The 16,329-nt window shown below is 56.8% G+C and overlaps 8 protein-coding genes across 8 annotated transcripts; 4 read left to right on the top strand and 4 right to left on the bottom strand.

The window, feature by feature from the left end:
- Positions 1–355: 355 nt before the first annotated feature.
- On the top strand, positions 356–1,849 carry IE81DRAFT_306098 (Nitroreductase). The gene is made up of 3 exons (XM_025512339.1): positions 356–851; positions 985–1,280; positions 1,397–1,849. Exons 1-3 carry the CDS (start codon positions 521–523, stop codon positions 1,562–1,564), a joined length of 795 nt encoding a protein of 264 aa, XP_025366896.1. The 5' UTR covers positions 356–520; the 3' UTR covers positions 1,565–1,849.
- Positions 1,850–2,984: 1,135 nt separating this feature from the next.
- Positions 2,985–4,123, top strand: IE81DRAFT_258772 (hypothetical protein). Its single transcript, XM_025511379.1, has one exon. It carries the CDS (start codon positions 3,082–3,084, stop codon positions 4,054–4,056), a length of 975 nt encoding a protein of 324 aa, XP_025366895.1. The 5' UTR covers positions 2,985–3,081; the 3' UTR covers positions 4,057–4,123.
- IE81DRAFT_258745 (hypothetical protein) lies at positions 4,088–4,917 on the bottom strand. Its single transcript, XM_025511377.1, has one exon. It carries the CDS (start codon positions 4,795–4,797, stop codon positions 4,120–4,122), a length of 678 nt encoding a protein of 225 aa, XP_025366894.1. The 5' UTR covers positions 4,798–4,917; the 3' UTR covers positions 4,088–4,119.
- Positions 4,918–8,648, bottom strand: IE81DRAFT_258749 (hypothetical protein). The gene is made up of 2 exons (XM_025511378.1): positions 8,403–8,648; positions 4,918–8,304 (listed from the first exon to the last, which is right to left on the bottom strand). The coding sequence occupies exon 2, from the start codon at positions 8,278–8,280 to the stop codon at positions 5,038–5,040; it is 3,243 nt and encodes a 1,080-aa protein (XP_025366893.1). The 5' UTR covers positions 8,281–8,304; positions 8,403–8,648; the 3' UTR covers positions 4,918–5,037.
- An 852-nt stretch (positions 8,649–9,500) lies between these two features.
- IE81DRAFT_317551 (Snf7-domain-containing protein) lies at positions 9,501–10,873 on the bottom strand (the record flags this gene model as incomplete). Its single annotated transcript, XM_025512587.1, has 4 exons — positions 10,160–10,873; positions 9,873–10,091; positions 9,641–9,734; positions 9,501–9,568 (listed from the first exon to the last, which is right to left on the bottom strand). The coding sequence occupies exons 1-4, from the start codon at positions 10,490–10,492 to the stop codon at positions 9,501–9,503; spliced, it is 714 nt and encodes a 237-aa protein (XP_025366892.1). The 5' UTR covers positions 10,493–10,873.
- A 562-nt stretch (positions 10,874–11,435) lies between these two features.
- On the top strand, positions 11,436–12,582 carry IE81DRAFT_349891 (hypothetical protein; the record flags this gene model as incomplete). The annotated part of the gene is made up of 3 exons (XM_025516459.1): positions 11,436–11,885; positions 11,963–11,971; positions 12,046–12,582. The coding sequence occupies 3 exons, from the start codon at positions 11,436–11,438 to the stop codon at positions 12,580–12,582; spliced, it is 996 nt and encodes a 331-aa protein (XP_025366891.1).
- A 20-nt stretch (positions 12,583–12,602) lies between these two features.
- Positions 12,603–14,025, bottom strand: IE81DRAFT_368832 (hypothetical protein). The gene is made up of 2 exons (XM_025517181.1): positions 13,377–14,025; positions 12,603–13,142 (listed from the first exon to the last, which is right to left on the bottom strand). Exons 1-2 carry the CDS (start codon positions 13,569–13,571, stop codon positions 12,951–12,953), a joined length of 387 nt encoding a protein of 128 aa, XP_025366890.1. The 5' UTR covers positions 13,572–14,025; the 3' UTR covers positions 12,603–12,950.
- A 488-nt stretch (positions 14,026–14,513) lies between these two features.
- On the top strand, positions 14,514–16,282 carry IE81DRAFT_326214 (MFS general substrate transporter; the record flags this gene model as incomplete). The annotated part of the gene is made up of 3 exons (XM_025514757.1): positions 14,514–15,278; positions 15,485–15,689; positions 15,826–16,282. Coding segments are annotated over exons 1-3 (1,010 nt in total), but the record flags the coding sequence as incomplete, so codon positions are not given.
- Positions 16,283–16,329: the final 47 nt, after the last annotated feature.

The raw sequence follows: 16,329 nt of genomic DNA, 5'->3' as shown, positions 1-16,329 counted from the left end.
ACATTGGCTGGTTCAAGGTAAACGTAAATGCGGGCTCGATATATTTGATGTCCGATCGGACTTGCATCTCGCTCAAGGCCGTATCGGGGCCTCCGCGCGCATAGCCTGAAGATGGCTCTATGCTCTGCTGGGTCTACAGCAACAACAACAGCAGCGGCAGGTGCAATGAATGCCAAGTCTTAGCGCCTTGCGCGTCGAGACGGGAGACGCTAAAAAAAGCCTTGCCGATCTGCTCGTTGGTCAGGGACGCTACAGGCCCGGAAGTCGTCGGCCGTATCTTCCTACTACTATCATCGCTTTCCCATCGAATTTTGGGCCTTATCATGAAATGTGCCAATCCGAATTGAGAATGTGAATGCTGATGACGGTGCATATGTGGGCTGCTCTGGGGGACTCGTAATCGTATATAAGCGCTGCGTATTGCATCTGTGCGACCGACGACCTGAACCTTCATCCACGACGACAACATTGTGACTCGGAGCAACGTCCGCAAGCGGTGTGGTGGTACAACGCGGTCAAGATGCCCACCCAAGAGTATCACTCGCAATTCTACGATTTGTCAGATCACTCGTCGGACCATCCGCCCGCCGACGATCACGCGCACATCCCAGCCGGACCCACACCTACCGACGCTCTCCTTCGCACGCGTTACTCGTGCAGGTACTTTCATCCTTCCTCTACTCATCCCGTCAGCAAAGAGACCTTGAAGGAAATCTTTCTCTCGGCGACCAGAGCACCGAGCGGAAGCAATTTCCAACCTTGGAAGGTGCACGTAATTGGAGAGGGCCAAGTCAGATCGAAGATCGCCGAGCGAATCACTGGGGCGTACAGGGACAATGAAGATTTCTCTGGTGAGGGCCTAGCACGCACATCCCCAGCCCCCGCGTTTTGGTTTGCCTGCCCCCCAAAAGGATCGGATGCGTGACTGTAATGATTGACTGATTTGAACGCAATCATTCGCATCTCGCTACGCTTCTCTATCAGCCCCTTACGTCTTTTATCCCCCCAACGAGCTCCTATCCCAAAGCGCCTACAGCGATCTCGCTTCGCGTCGTCGACAATTTGGCGCGACGTTTTCAGGTCCTTTGGGAATAGCGCGAGAGGACAAGGAGAAGAGGAGAGCGACGACGGAGAGGAATTGGAACTTTTTCGACGCGCCCATCGCTTTGATCATCACCACGGCCGACATCAGTCCGACGGGAGCTTACTTGGATTGCGGCTTCTTTGTCATGAGTCTGCTAATGGCCGCTAGAGCTCGGGGTCTAGAAGCTTGTGTACAGGTACGTTTGTTTGCCTTTGTCTTCACCTCTGTTTCGCGCTCCCGTAATTTGCGTAAGAATTGGTCGACCGCTGATTCGTGCTTTCATGGTCTTGCCGTGTTCTGTCCCCCCATCAGGAAGCACATGCTACATACAACACCATCTATTCGGAGATGCTACCTTTGAAGGAGAGGGAGTCGGTGGTGTGCGGTGTAGCGATGGGCTATGCGGACTTGGAACGCGTGCGCAAGTTGACTGGAAAACAAGCTCGTCAAGACCTCGAGGAGCTCGTATCTTGGCACTGAGACCTGCATGCTGCCCAAGCGAACAAGAAAGCGCGCTCATTGCGTTCATCACATGTGGTGTGGTCAGTCAAGTCCACAATCATACCTATACCACTCAAACTCGTGATTCGAGCTGCAGTCACCGATTTGCATGGGAAGGGGTGCGGTGCAATCGCGATTCGCTATCACTACACTCGTGACTCGTGACTCGTGACTAGTCTGCTATACTCGTCGTGACTTTACCCGCGCTGAGCGGGCATATATGCATCGACGCAGGCATATATACGACTTTCAATCAGAGTGGCGACGCTAATCATTCCGTGATCGTTATTTCGTGATTCATTTGTGATACGACAAGATGGACATCCCGCATCGCATGACGTCCTTCCCCGCCTTCGGCCGAGCGAGCGAGCGACGGACGCGTTCTCGACTCGACTCGACTCGAATAAATGCCGTCGGAGGTCGGCATTCATCGCGACCGCGGGGGGCAGCAACCATTCGCAATCTCCCGGCGCGCGCGCGCGTACTTCCTTCGCATGCCGGCATAAAAATACACAGGATCCGAGATGTTTATGCAGGCGCCCCCGCGCCATGCTGCATGCAGTCACGCGAGTCCATGCAGCTCTGCTGCCGCGGCGAGAAGCTGAGTTTTGCGCGCGCGCGCGGTGCCGATGCCGATGCCGATGCCGATGCCGATGCGGATGGGCGCGCGTACAGTTTCGCGAGGCGTGAGGCGTGATGGAGTCTTGATACGAGTCGAGTGGTGCAAGGTACGGGTCCATCGGTGCAGATGAAGTGTGCTGGCCTCGATCAACGAATTTTCGCCGATGGGGCAGCAGCATGGGCAGCCAAGCAGCCGATGCTTCGTGTATAGAGAGTCGTCTTTCGTAGCGATCGCGATGGTGCAGTCCGAGTCGCGCGTGGCTATAGTAGTCACGAGTAGTGCATACGTGCGAGGGAATGGGACAACATGAGTCGAGTGCATATATGCGAGCTAGGCACATAGAAACAAACGCTAGGCGTAGCGTGTGGTCCATGCGCCACAGCCACAAGTGAGTGAGTGATCTTTGTCCAAACGCAGCAGTTGTAGCGGATGCTGCTGCTGGCGCTTCTCAGCATAGGTCGACGCTCGTTAGCGACCCATCCCCGCTGATGACTGTGCGCTATTCGATTTGGACATTGTGTAGTGCGACTGACTCTCTTTCCTGATTGTCTGCGCAGCGCTGCGCTGCAGGCTGTTCCCCATGATTTGCGACCAGGAGCGTGAATGGGCGTGGCGTTGGGCCCTGCTCGATGGCGTATAAGAAGCACGGCTGTCGAGGTGGTGAATCGATTGAACGCATTGCCGCACAATCATCGATCTTCTCTGCCGCCTTGAGCAAACGCACTCGCACTCGCACTCGCACTCGCACTCGCACTCAGATCACATCCTTACCGAAGCGATTGAGAACACACACCACACGTCCCGCGCACCCTTGCCCCAAGCCTGACGAACATCTCCGTCACGCCCGCCCGCCCGCCCGCCCGCGCGCGCAATCATGTTCGGACCTCTGGCGATTGCAGGCACCGTCTTCTTGGCGTTGTACGCCATCCTGTTCGTCTCCATCTTGCAGCTGGTCATCAGCCGACCGGTCAAAGAAGGTATCGGATCGCGTTGGTTCATTCTCTTCTTTCACGTCCTCGTTCGATTGGCTTCTCAAGCCGTAGCCATAGCCTTTGGAGTGCTGGTGTGGAAGGAATGGCAATTGCTGGTCGTCTATCTGGTGCTTGCAGTGGAAGGCTACTTCTCCCTAGTGCTCTTCATGGCTCGTCAACTGGTCTGGTTCGAACATCACGCATTCGGCACCTCCTGGCTCGCGCCTTCCGAAGAGGAAATCTCCAAAGCACGCAAAGCTCGCGGAGGAGAGAAGCGCGCATTGTGGAAACGCTTGTTGGGCGGAGAAGGAGGCGTCATGCCGTGGATCCATTGGCTCTTGATCGGCGCAAACGCAATGATCATCACCGGTGGATCGCTCCTGACGAGCGGCAACTCCGACTTGTCCACCTCTTCGGGCATCGCAGGGGCCGAAGCGAATTGGAGCAGCAATTCCAACCTGCAGACCTGCAAGGTTCTTCGTGCAGTGGGACAGAGCATCTTTTTGCTTATCAACATTGGACTCGCAGCTAGTTTGGCATCCTGCGCGATCAGGTACAAGAACAGCATGGGCAAATGGCACCTCACCCTCGTGCCTCTCGTCGTCGCTTGGCCCTTTTTGGCAGCCAGAGGCGCCTTTGGCATCGCTCAAGCAGTCGATGACAGCCTCATCTACTACAATCCGGCAATCTACGACAAGAACGGTCTCTCTTCCCACTTTGTCCTCGTCGAGTACCTCGCAGCTACAATGACAGAGTGGATCGCTTGCGCCTTGTTGCTCTCTACAAGACACTTTGACGCTCCCGAACCCATCGAGCAAAAGTCCGACGTGGAATCCTCTTTGCACGCCAAGACCGAATCCCACTCGCTCAGCCCTTGAGGACCCTCGCGCGGCCCTCATCAGATGTCTCTTTAAAATGATACATCGATTCTTGTACCTGAGCTAATGTACATATCTTGAGATAATATGTGGGCTTGCAAATGTGCTCCACACGAAGCTGTCGAGGAACACATCAACCGCGTCGAGGATTCTGTCGACGAGTTGGAGGCTCGATAACGCCGACCACCTCTTCCTCTCCCGCATCCGGCACATTTCTTCTGTGCCTCTTCTCACGTTCCTGTCTGCTATCGCGCTGAGCGCGTTTCTTTTCCGCCTCCGTCTTTCTCTGTTTGGCCCCAGCCGCAGTGGCTGCGCCGGACGTCGAGGCAGCAGGAGCGCTAGAAGAGCCTGCCCTTCTTCTTGTTTGCGCGGAAGTGGCGCTGGTCGTGCTGCCCGCTCTAGGTCTACTGATCGTCGGCACAGACGCCGAGGCCGAGCCTTCGCTCGCATTGCTAGCAGCTCTCTTGCGCTTGAGCAATGCAGTGCTTTCGGGTAGGTCTTCGCCATCTTCACCCTCGGTGACAGCCTCGACGTCCGACCCAGCTGCGCTGCTCTCTGCTCCAGATTGCGTAGCAGCACCAACAGAAGGAGTAGCGCCGGTATTCCTCTTGCTTCGTTCTTGCGAAAGAGCAAACTTGGCATCGATCGGATCTTCTCCTTCCTCGACGATCTCTTCTCCATTTGGGCCAAGTTCGCGCTCGCTGCGAGCTTCCTCATCCTCTCCCACCACCTCTTCCTCATCTCCCTCCTTCTTCTTGCTCTTCAAGTTCACAGCGTTGAAGTCGATGGGTGGAGGCGTCCGAGCTTTGATCACAGGGGGAGGTCCGCTCAGATCGACGCCCGCAATCTCCCCATAGCTCTGCAGGTCCACTGGCAATCGGCGCGCAAAGGCCGCATCGATCATGTGCGCATTGCGTCTCTCTTCGCTCGTCCACTTTTGCTTGATCTCTTTGCGCGTGCGGGAGGGAAACATGCGGGCTATCATCTCAAAGTCCGTGCCCCATTGCGATACAGCCTGTAAAGAATAACCAACGAGCAGCATGCGATCAGGAAGCAGCACAGTGGACAATCTCTGCGCGTCGAGAATGAGATACTTACGGCGTAGAAGGCAAGCGTCTGCTCCTTGTCCCAGCGCTGATGACCTCTCCGATCGCTGAAGCTCGCCGAGTTGATGAATTTATCCTTCTCGTTCTCCTCAATGACAATACGATCCTCGCCCTCGTACTCTGCAGCTCTATCGACCTGCAGGGTGCTCTCATCTAGCACCAATCTGCCGTTCGACATTCTGACCTGCACGCTGTTCTTGTTGTTCTTCAGGGCGTGTGCAGAGGAGTTGTTGGAGAAGCCGGATGGAGTGGGAGAAGCAGACCCGGCAGGAGAAGAGGGCGCGATAGGTTCCCCATCGCTATCCACATCGAACACCTCCTCTTCTTCAACCTCGTCCTCATTCTGTGCTTGTTGCACCTCTTTGCGGGCAGCCGGCAGGCTTTTCGACGATCTCTTTCTGCGCTCTTCTTCTTCCAGCTCCTCTGCGCGCAACGATCCCTTGTCCTTTCTAGCAGCCAGCATTCTCCTTTCCGGCAGCTCCTTTTTCTTATCCTTGATCATCTTTCTGTACGTTCTGCGCAGTTCGAACGTCCTCGCTCCAGCTCTGCCCATCCTCACTTCGGGTTGGGAGAGTTCGGCCATGCGCGTGCCTTGGCTCACTTCCAACAAGCGCTCATTGCCGCCCACCGCAGCCAGTTCGGCCGCATAAGCAGACTCGTCATCGCTGATACCGACATCCTTTCGTTTCCCTCCACCTCTTCGACGCTTTGTCGAGCCAGCTTCACTGTCCGACCCTTCGCCATGCGTCGGCTTTCGTACAGATCGCTTGCGAGGAGTCTTGGTTGCTTTGCGCTCGGTGGCACCTGCACTCGCATCGGTCGTGGCGCCCTCATCCGCAGTCTCTCCATCCGTCAAAGTGCCCTTCTTGCGTTTGCGCGCATCGAGCTTTTCCGCCCATTCAGGGTTGTCTCTCTTCCACTGCGCCATGTTGATCCTCCATGCCTCCAGCTCCTGCTTGGCCCTCTGAGCCCTCTCGCCCTTCTCGGCTGCAGACACTTCGGCCCACCTCTCAGCAATCTTCTGCGCAACCTCGCCGAACGAAGCTCCATTCTGATCTGCCCAGTGCAGAGCTCGTTGCTGAGCGCTGAAGCGCATGTACGCATTCGCGGGCCTCTTGGGCGCATCGTCGGGCAGCTTCAACTTGGCGCGTCTTTTGCTCTTCCCGCTCTCTGGGACAGGATGCGCAGAAGCAGAAGCGTCTTCCGTGCTTTGTCGAGTATCTGCCCCTCCACTTGTGCGCCCGCCTCCTCGCCCTCGTCCTCGACGAGCCGTAACAGAAGGAAAGTACTCTTCTGCCGAATCATCCGAGGCTTCTTCGGCCTGTTCCTCTGCATCGCCATCCAAGTGCGCCTGCGAAGTGCTCTCGCCGCGCAGAGGAGAGACGATTTCCGCACGAGATCTCGACTTGCGCGATCCATCTGCACTTGTCTCTTGTTCTTGATGCTGTGGGGCAGAAACGGCAGCAGTAGCAGCGCCAGCTTTCCTGGGTCTGCCTCTTGGGCGCTTGGCAGGCGCTTCGCCTTGACTGGCCGGACCAGCATTGCTCCCCACCTCAGTGTCGACAGAAGCGGCAGCAGCACTGTTGAGCTTCTTGGGTCTACCTCTTGGCCGCCTCTGAGGTACCTCGCTTCCGATCTCCGCTTGTCTATCGGAGTCTCCATTGGCAGCTGCATCGACAGCTGCAGTGGATTTCTTAGGTCTGCCCCTTGGCCGCTTTGGCGGAGCAGCTTGCTCGTTCTGCGGAACGCCTGTAGCCGCTTCGCCACGGACCAGCGCGTCCCACGGCGCGCTTCCCACCTCAATTTGTTCCCCAGCGCTCGTCTCAACACTGGCCACCTCCCAAGGCGCACGGGCTTTGGTTGATGTTGCACTTTGGGCAGGCTCAATGTCAGACAAAGCACCACGTTCGACTGTCGCCGCACCATCACCTCTCGCAACGACGGGAGAGGTCGGTGCTTGCACACGCGCAGGCGTCGCGCCTCTCATGCCAGCTTCCGAAAGCACCGAAGCTTCTCTCGCTTTTCTTGCGCTGGAAATCTCTGGTGGGGCCACATTTTCCCTCCTGCTGAGACTTTCAGGCATCGGGGTGGCCGACATACCACGTAGCCTCGCACTTGCCGCCGCAGAAGGCGCGGGCGTTGCGCTGCTTCGATCTGCGCGCAGACCAGGAGCGGGGGAGAGGGAGGGAGCTCGAAGACTCGCACTCGAAGCTCGGCTCACCAAGGGTTTGATGGGCATCAAGCCGATCGTACGCGGAGCTCTGACAAAAGACTGAGTGTGCGCAACGTTGTTCTGATTGTTGCTGCTGGTTCGAGAAGCTGGAGCTGGAGGCGGAGGCATGGGCGCGCGCGTGATGCTAGGTGAGCTCGCTCCAGAAGTCGAGGGAGGTGACGTGGCGCTAAGTGAGGGCCGGGAAGCAGCATCACCAGCGCTGGAGCCCACCGCGCCGCGATCTTTGCTCGACAAGTCATCCCCATTACTTTTTGCGCCTCCGCTCTTGTCGAGAGCGGCTCCTACCTCCTCATCTCTCTGACCATGTCTTCCATCGCGACTTTCGCCGATGGCCGCTGCCTCTGCTGCCGGAGGCTGTGGCGGTAGAGCACCAGTCCCGCCGTTGCTTTGCGACTGCCCGCTCTGAGCCGAAGCGAGAGCAGAACGGGCTTGCGGAGGTGGGCTCGGACTGGGAGAAGGAGCAGTAGGAGTAAGGATGGCCTTCGATGCCCTTTTAGTCGCAGAAGCAGAGACGTTCTGGCCAGACTTGGAAGCTATGATTGGCGGTAGCTGGCTCTTCGAACTGGAAGCCGTCGTCGGCAAGCGATCTTCCTCCTCGTCCCCTTCTTCAGCCGCAAAAAGATACCGACTCGCACCTGGCGCACCTCCGATGGAATGCGGTTCCTTCGACTGGGATTGGGACTGCGGCTGGGCCTGTGCTTGTGCTTCTGCTTGTGCTTGTGCTTGAGGCTGTGCCTGAGGGCCGACCGATTCGCTTAAAGAGCCGGCCTGCGCGCTTTCCAGCGAAGAAGCAGGGGCAGATGGACCAGGCTGAGTTGACCTGATACCCGCTCTAGGTCTGATCTGAGGTTTAAACCTCGTCCCTCCCTTTTCCACACGCGACATGTTTTTTTTTTTTTTCGCAAATCGCTAAATCAAGAGGTGGGGGGCAGAGAGTATGTGAGGCGTGAGTAGTGTTTGCAGGTGTGGTGAGCGTGCGACAGCCATGATTAGAGTGAGGAGCTCACGGTGGTCTATCAGGAGGTCGGACGCATGGACGATTGGCAGACGATGTTCGTCTAGTCCAGTCCCGCGCGTTGAGGGAGGAAGCGTGGGACGAACAGAAGCGCTGGAGGGGGGTGTGGCTCAGTGCTCACGTTTTGAGCAGTGAGGAAGAGCGTGAGTGTACCAAGACATAGCCATTCACCCTGTGTGTGTGAGCACCTCTGCGCTGGTGTGATTGAATGGGACGCTTGCTTTGCGAGATCTCTTGCTGAAGGTGGTCGAGTCAAACGCACCCCCCAATCAAGAATCACGTGAATGCAACTATACACGTACGCACACGCGCACACGCGCACACGCCCCGCCTCAGCACTCGTGACTCGCCCAAGTCGCGCGCGCGCGCGCCGATCCAAAGGCGAGGGAGGCCCCGGCCAAATTTGTTGGTTTGGCTCCAGAAATCCGATTCAGCTTGATTGCAGGGATTAAAATTAATGCACCGCCTCACGCCTCGCGCTTCTTGTCGCGCAATTACAAATCACAAATCGTGAATACTGTATGCGCATCGTGACTTGACGTGAAACTGATGAATGGTGTATTCGTGGGGATGAAATGCGATTTTGAATCAAGAATCAAGAACGTGTCAAGCACTTACTCGGAGCCTCTGACTGTTGTAGCTCTGTAAAGATATGGGGTGGGAGGGGGGTAAGATCAAAAGGATGCGAGGGCCCAGCAGGTAGGTGTACGGGCGGAAGTAGACGCACGTGTGCCGAGGAGGAGATCGAAGGAGAGAGGCAGCATCGTCAAGGGAAGCGAGACAGCTTGAGGGTATCACGCGCACGCAGGGGCTGGATGGAGCAATGCGGCTTCGCGATGGATGTGCGGCGGTGCATTCACGATTGCAAGCTGATGTGTCAGAGCGGAATGTTGGCACGGGGGCACGCTGCATCCTATCCCTTCACGCATTGCCTCAATGTAGCCGCAAAGCCTCTTGGCTCACACTCACAGCGCTTGTCTCGCAAGCGCCAGGTCTTTAGATAAAGTCCTACACAGTCCATCGTTTCGCAATCGTACGGGTCAAGGCGCCCTTCGGCACCTCGCGCATCCTCGTCAATACAACGAATCGCCTAGTCTTTCCTGAGAGAGTCAAGCCTGGCTTGTAATGCGTCCTCGTCGCTCTTTCCTGCTCCTGCACCTCCACCACCGGCACCGCTCAAAGGTCCAGCTGATCCTTTAGTGCCTGCCCCTCCTGCTCCTCCCCCGCCACCGCTACCCCCGCCGATTGCTGATTCGCCAATAGCGATGCGTTCTGAAGGTTCGGTGGTGGGCGCATTCAGCGATGCTGTCGGAGCGTCTTTGAGCTGCACAAGAGGAAAAGACAGTAAGACGCGATCAGTTTTCGGATGCTCTTTTGCCTGCGCGCAAGACGAGTCAGGCGAGAGAGAGACAGTGTGTGTGTGTGTGTGTGTGTGTGTGTGTGTGTGAGGATGTAGACGTACCTGTTGGCCCAATCCTACGCCAATCTCGTCCAGGACCTCTTTCAGGATGTTATCGCTCTCTTCATCCTCTCCCAGTTCCTCGTCATCCTCCATCGCTCCATCCACTGCTTCGCCCATCATCTCCTCCTTCATATCCATCACCTCGCTCTCCCGTTCGAAATCCCTCATGATCTTGCTGACAGCGGGCAAATTGAGCGTTCGGTTCATCGTTCCCATTGCCTGCAGGGTTCGGGATGAGTGCGTGAGCAGTGTACGGAGCAGCGCCGTGAAGCGCACTTTTAACTGACCTTCGTAGCGCCCTTCATAGCTTCTCCCATCTGCGTCGTGCTTCTGAGCGTCTGTATGCGCAGACTGACAGCCTGCAACTGCGTTCTCATCTGATAAAACTTTTGCACGTTCCGTCTAGTCCTGACCAGATCCTTTGCTTGGATCTTGCACGCATTCATCTGTCCCTCTTTTGCAGATTTCTTGATATCCGCTATCAGCTTCTTCTCTTGAACTTCCAGCTTGCTCCGCTCACGATCTAGCTCCCGTTGCGCTTTTTGAAGAGCGCGCTGGTGGGCTCGTAAGCGCTCGGCTGGGGTCTTGCTGCGCCCAAAGAGGGACTCGACGATGTTCATGATGAGAGCGCGGCAGGACGAAGAGGTGGAAGGTCGAGTAGAGGTTGAGCTGCGCGCTTGAGCGTATGCTCGGCGTGGAATGGAGAGATAGAGTCACAATGAGAGAGAATGCAGACGAATGCGAGCGCGTGACTGGACGAGCTGTTCAGGGATCTTGCTATTCGAGCAAGGGCAAGGGCGAAGGCGGGTGTGGACGAGAATGTGGGTGCGGTGTATGCAGATGCGTGGATGGATAGTGGAGTCGTTGGTCAAGAGTGTGAGTGTCGGTGGATGCGGGCGAGTCAGCAGGAGTGCGTGTCGATTCGGTTCAATTTGAATCAGAATCGAGCGTGCCGGCTGCTTTGTGACGGCTGAGCTGCTGTGGAGGTCACGATATCCGCGATCGCGCGTGGTGCGCGTATATATAGATCTGCTGCCGCGAGGGGCGGCGTGGGTGCATGCACATGCACATGCACAGCAGTCACGAGTCCTGAGTCCTCCACGACTCGTGACATCGAGACTGCGCCATGCCATGCCGCACGTTCTTGACTGTCGGCCGAGAAGCATGTTGGCTGCTCTCAGCAGGTTGATGAATTCGTGATTCAGATTGATCAAAGAGAAGAATCTTGAATATAAGATGCAATTCGCAGTCACCACCAACATCACCCGCCAGCAGCAAGCCAAACACTCGCGCTCACGAGTTGGATTGCCTCACGATCCGAGACACCGAGAGTCACTGAGTGATTGCACAATTGCGATCGCGAATGTGAATCTGCGACGAACTTGTCGGCAGTCAGCCAAGCATCATCACAGCTACACGCTACCCCACCCACATTCGGGAAGATTCGGCACCTTCTCTCTCTGGCTCAGTGGATCGACGCGAGCGCACGCTTCTTCTTGCTCTGCCTGTCTGGCACAGGCCAACTCGACCAAAAAGTAGCGCATACACTCGGGCTACATCGACATGTCGCGCAACAACGATGATCGTCAGCCCACTTCGAGCCAGGGGAGGAGGCAAGAGCCGGAGCAGGGTTGGGCCCCGGCCCCGACAGCAAGCGGATCCATTCCCGAAGCTTCCGCTTCCGATTCCATCTCCAGCTCCAGCTCGACGTCGGAGCCCAAATCCACGCTGGCCTCGCGCCGTCTATCCGCCCGCAAAGCGCTTCGACCAACGTCTTTCAGCTGGTCAGCTCCTCAATCCCTCATGCATCCCACCGCTCCCTCGGAGCACGCCCCGCTTGCTCAACGCGAAAAATATTTCCGAAGAATCAATCGTCCGGACTTGCCCTTTGGACCTGCTCCTAACAGGAGACAACGCGGTATCGCATTGGCTGCGTATGTAATTGCTACGGGAGCGGCGGGTTACATGACCCTGTTTGCGGATTTTGGAGAGGATGAGCATGTGTTCATGCCGGTGAGTTGGTTTGGTGGGCTAGGGGTTCTGAGCATATCCGCGCGAGGTGCTGATCACGCGGGCAGAGGATCTCACAGCCGCGCAAAGTACGATCTTGGCTCACAAAACATCTGCGCTCGCTCCTCCTCTACATCGAATTCCCTACCCCACATCTTTGCAGATCCGACGCATGGTAGGTCTACAGCCGCCTGTGGATGCGCACACAAGGCCTCTTCGAGGTCGAAGAGGTGCGCCTGCACCATCCAGCAGCTCGTCCCCATCCGCTTCATCCTCAGGCTCCGGCTCGAACGTCGAACAAGCAGGCACGAACGCAGCTCCCATTGCCAATTCGCACGTTCCAGTGGATGGAGCGCTAGGAACTTCTTCCCCCGCTCCATATGCCGGTATTTTTTCCCTGCGCAAGACCCACTCCGGTCCCAGTCCCAGTCCTAGCGCCGAGTCGGGGCGCGCGGATGCGAAAGGGCAAACCTCGACTACTGCTTTGGACCGGACGGATGCATTGTTGAAAGAGAGGGAGAAGGAGCTGGAGGAGATGTTGAGGAGGGATAAGGAGGGTGCATCAGGGACGAAGAGTTGGACAGATTCGCTTGTGCCGAGCAGCTTGACCGCTTGGTGGGGTGCTAGTGGCAGCGGCGGCAGGAGCGCTACCGACGATACCAAAGATGCGTCGCCTCAAACCCGAGCAAAGGTCGTTTAGCAGAGATTCGAATCGAAACTGGGAAAATGTAATTTCAGGTGCGCGAGCGTTGCACCTCCTAACATTCAAGCTAGCATTCACATCGCATCGGTGCTAAAGACAATGATGGGTGTGCGCATCGTATGCACACGAGGTCGTTTGGATGTTGAAAGCGCATACTTTTAGCTGGTTGAAAGCCAGGATGAAGGTCTTCTCGTCAGGAGTGCTATTACGAACACTTGAGGCTCTTGGGTGCGTATGTGCATTCGTGACAAGAGCATGTGGACGCAGCATTGGGGGGGGGAAAGGTGCGAGGCGCTTTCGGACCACGCAACGCCAGCTGTCTTCCTGCTTGTGGTCTCTACTCATGCTCATGCTCGTGCTCGTGCTCAACCGCTAGAGCTGCTCTCTCCACTAGGCGTAGCTTTACCCTTCTTGGTAGCCAAATCGCTAGGCTGGGAAGAAGCGGCCGTCTTGCTCATATCCGTCTGCGGCTTCTCTCGCTGAATCTTGCTAGCTGACTCATCAGGACGCGTCCTTTTAGAATCGTACGCTCCTTCCGAATCCGCAATCTGATCCACCTGTCCCGTGGCGTGCGTGGGGGGGGGGGGGGGGGGGGGGGGGTTGGCGCAAAAGATGCAAAGGAAGTCAAGGTCAGAGTGGGGGTGCAGGTGCAGGTGCAGGGTGGGGTCCACAATCACGAATGAAATGAAGGATCAGTGGGGCGATCGCGTTTTGACTCTTCTTTTTTTTTTTTTCTGTTTCTCAGTCTGGATAGGCTGCTTCCAACTCGCAACCCGCAACCCGCAACTCACAGATCCGGCTCCTGGCATCGCAGCCTCTCCACCTCCTCGATACGCATTGGAATCGAACGGCTTTTCGTCCCCCGGACCTCCGAGCCTGGCGGGTGAAGTGCCGAATGTGCGTAGAGCTGCGTAGCTGCGAGCGAGAGCGCCAGTGCGTCGACTGGATGCTTGCGAAGCAGCTCGAGTGCGAATAGTTGAGAACATGCTTGATGCTTGTGCGGATGCGGCGTGGTGCGTGGTGCGTGGTGCGTGGTGCGTGGTGCGTGGTGCGTGGTGAGCAGCGATGCGCCCCTTGGTCAACGGGGTCACTGAAGAATGGTGAGCGAGTAGAGCAAGGGTGACGGGGCAAGTGGCCAATCGATGCGCTTCTTTAACCTTGGATGATGATTGCGGTGGTGGTTCGTGATTGAAGCAAGACGGACTATGCTACGTATGTAACCGATTCGCGCATCCATCATGGCTTCCCTTTTCTCCCTTCGCACTCGTAAAAGAATCTTGACTTTGCGCCTCCTCCTCTCCGTTCTCCTCAACTCTCAACTGTCATGTCAACCTCTTTACCCACCCACCCCGGGTCCTCGAATCTCAGGACCCTGCCGGTGGTTGACGCACCGATTCACGACTTGAGACTCACACTCAAGACTCACACTGCATCTGAGATCTCCACCTGCATGCCCTCCCTGCCTGCCGGCCCATTCACGACGTAACCCTTTACATAGCCGCATGCATGTCCAAATCCAAGCAGATGCGGCACAATCACCGCAGCACGCATTGCACCGCACCGCACCGCACCGCACCGCACCGCACCGCACCGCACCGCACTGCACTCCACCGCACACAGCAGGAAAAGCCCAAGCAAGCAGATATGACGTCAAAGGGGTGTGCGTCAGGTCAGATTCACGAGATAGTGAATGAGTAGTCTCGTGATTCGTGATTCGTGATTCTGAGCTCAAGCCGGGGTGTGGAGGAGCATGCAGCCCGTGGGAGGGAGGGTTGCGCTACTTGCGCGTCCCGCTCACGTGATTTGTTGCGAAGATCACGTGAGTGAGCACATTTGAGCACCGCCTCGCCGTCCATTTCGCAGCAACAAAACAAACAGACATCATAGCAAAAAGCGGTTGTTGTGGCTCTTGACACCTAACTGCTGACATTCAATCAACTTCATCAGCTTTTGAATTCCTACTCTTGGGGGGGGGCCTCTCGACTCGACACTTGAAGTCTTGACTTGCGCAACTTTTCCTCGACTCGGGTCTGAGCGAAGGATCGAGTGGACTCTCATCCTACGCCCTATCAATCAAGAGTGCCGCAAGACTGCGCTCCGCATTAATCATTCTCATCATCGACAAGCTGAGGTCTGTCGGTAGCGCATCGACGGCATTGTGACGATGGAGAGGGGGTCCCCTTGAGGATACAAGGTTGTCGATCATCTGATTCAGATTCACCTTGAATACGCAGCAGGATCGAACACACTACGACGATTGGAGCACAGCTTCGAGTGCACGCCCATCATCGTGACAGCCGCAAGCCCCATCGTTCCTGCTCAACAGCGTACTCGAAACGCACTGCATGTCGCGCTACCCACCACGTTCAACCCGGCCCACCTCAACTCCACGACACTCGCCCATCCACACGCACGCGCCGACGCCGACGCCGACGCCGTTGCATCTCAGCATGTCCACCACCTTCTCACGACCCTACCTCTCCCGTCTGATCCTAGTAACAACGTTGGGCGGGCTGCTCTTCGGACTGGACACCGGTATAGCTTCCGGCATGCTGGTCAGTCTCAAATCGGATTTGGGGGGAGAGGCATTGAGCAGCACGCAACAGGGAATCTTTGTGGGTGGTACCACGGCTGGTGCGATTGGCGGAAGCGCTGCTTCCACTTATGTGGCGGAGAGGTGGGGAAGGAAAAAGGTGCGTTTTGCAGTCGAGCGGCGTGGGATTGGCAGTGCGGGAGTGTGGAGTGTGGAGCGCGACGTGATCTCGAGATGCCACTCGGTGTATGCGAGATGGATCGCGAGGGAGCAACGCGCGGCACAAGACTCATCAGACTCAATCCCGCCTTCTTCATCTGCCCTTCCCGAACGCCACACGTCCTTGGCGCGCTGCCCGCAACGCAGGCCATGTTGATCTCCTCCATCTTTTTCCTCTTGGGATCCATCGAACAATCGGCCTCTCAAGTGTTCAGGGAACTCGTGCTGGGACGCGTGCTTGTGGGGCTGGGAGTGGGCATGGCTAGCATGGTCATCCCCATCTACCTTGCCGAGTGCGCGCCATCCGATCTTCGAGGCAGAATAGTAGGCAGCAATAGTGCGCTCGTCACTGGTGAGTCAGTCCGAGATGCGTCTCGTGTCGCCTCCTCTCGTCTCCAAGCCATCCTCACGCTCACAGCGCACATTGTCCTCTCCCCACGCCACCCTCTGCCCTTTCTTGCCCTTTCCCAATCTTCAACAACTTCCAGGTGGACAAGTGACGGCATACGCCATCTCTGCTGCTTTCTATCACCTGCCTCACTCATGGCGCTGGATGGTGCTTACAGGAGCTCCGCCAGCTTTAGCTCAACTCGTAGGTCTGTGGGCCCTGGACGAATCGCCGCGCTGGTTGCTCCACAAGGGCAAACATGCTCAAGCTCGAAGAGCTTTGGCACGCATGTACCCTTCAGCAAATGATGATCAGATCGAGGAGCATTTGAGAGCTTTTGAGCTTTCATCGTCGTCATCCGAGCAAGAGCAGGATGAGAGGCGTACGGGAGTGGAAGGAGGAGAAGGTATCGCGGCGCTTGTTGGGAGGAGCAGCCCAGGCGGCAAGGATGGCGCGCAGGGAATTCGCCAACTCTTGGCGGATCGTTCGGCTAGGAAAGCTCTGCTGTTGGCTTGCGGTCTACAAGCTTCTCAACAGCTGGTCGGGGCCAATTCCATGTGAGTTTGCCTGACGTCCCTAATGCTACGAAGTGCACGTCCCCCCC

This window comes from Ceraceosorus guamensis, assembly GCF_003144195.1.
Source record: "Ceraceosorus guamensis strain MCA 4658 unplaced genomic scaffold IE81scaffold_97, whole genome shotgun sequence".
Taxonomy (NCBI): Eukaryota; Fungi; Basidiomycota; class Exobasidiomycetes; order Ceraceosorales; family Ceraceosoraceae; genus Ceraceosorus; species Ceraceosorus guamensis.
Note: the sequence above shows the minus strand (reverse complement) of the source record. Positions and strands in the feature narration are given on the sequence as shown.

Coding starts and splice junctions, on each gene's coding strand:
- IE81DRAFT_306098 (XM_025512339.1), top strand. CDS start 521: ATGCCCACCCAAGAGTATCACTCGCAATTCTACGATTTGTCAGATCAC. Junction 852..984: donor GGACAATGAAGATTTCTCTG/GTGAGGGCCTAG, acceptor CTTCTCTATCAG/CCCCTTACGTCTTTTATCCC. Junction 1,281..1,396: donor GTCTAGAAGCTTGTGTACAG/GTACGTTTGTTT, acceptor TCCCCCCATCAG/GAAGCACATGCTACATACAA.
- IE81DRAFT_258772 (XM_025511379.1), top strand. CDS start 3,082: ATGTTCGGACCTCTGGCGATTGCAGGCACCGTCTTCTTGGCGTTGTAC.
- IE81DRAFT_368832 (XM_025517181.1), bottom strand. CDS start 13,571: ATGTTCTCAACTATTCGCACTCGAGCTGCTTCGCAAGCATCCAGTCGA. Junction 13,143..13,376: donor CGATGCCAGGAGCCGGATCT/GTGAGTTGCGGG, acceptor GCCACGGGACAG/GTGGATCAGATTGCGGATTC.
- IE81DRAFT_258745 (XM_025511377.1), bottom strand. CDS start 4,797: ATGAGGAAGAGGTGGTGGGAGAGGATGAGGAAGCTCGCAGCGAGCGCG.
- IE81DRAFT_258749 (XM_025511378.1), bottom strand. CDS start 8,280: ATGTCGCGTGTGGAAAAGGGAGGGACGAGGTTTAAACCTCAGATCAGA.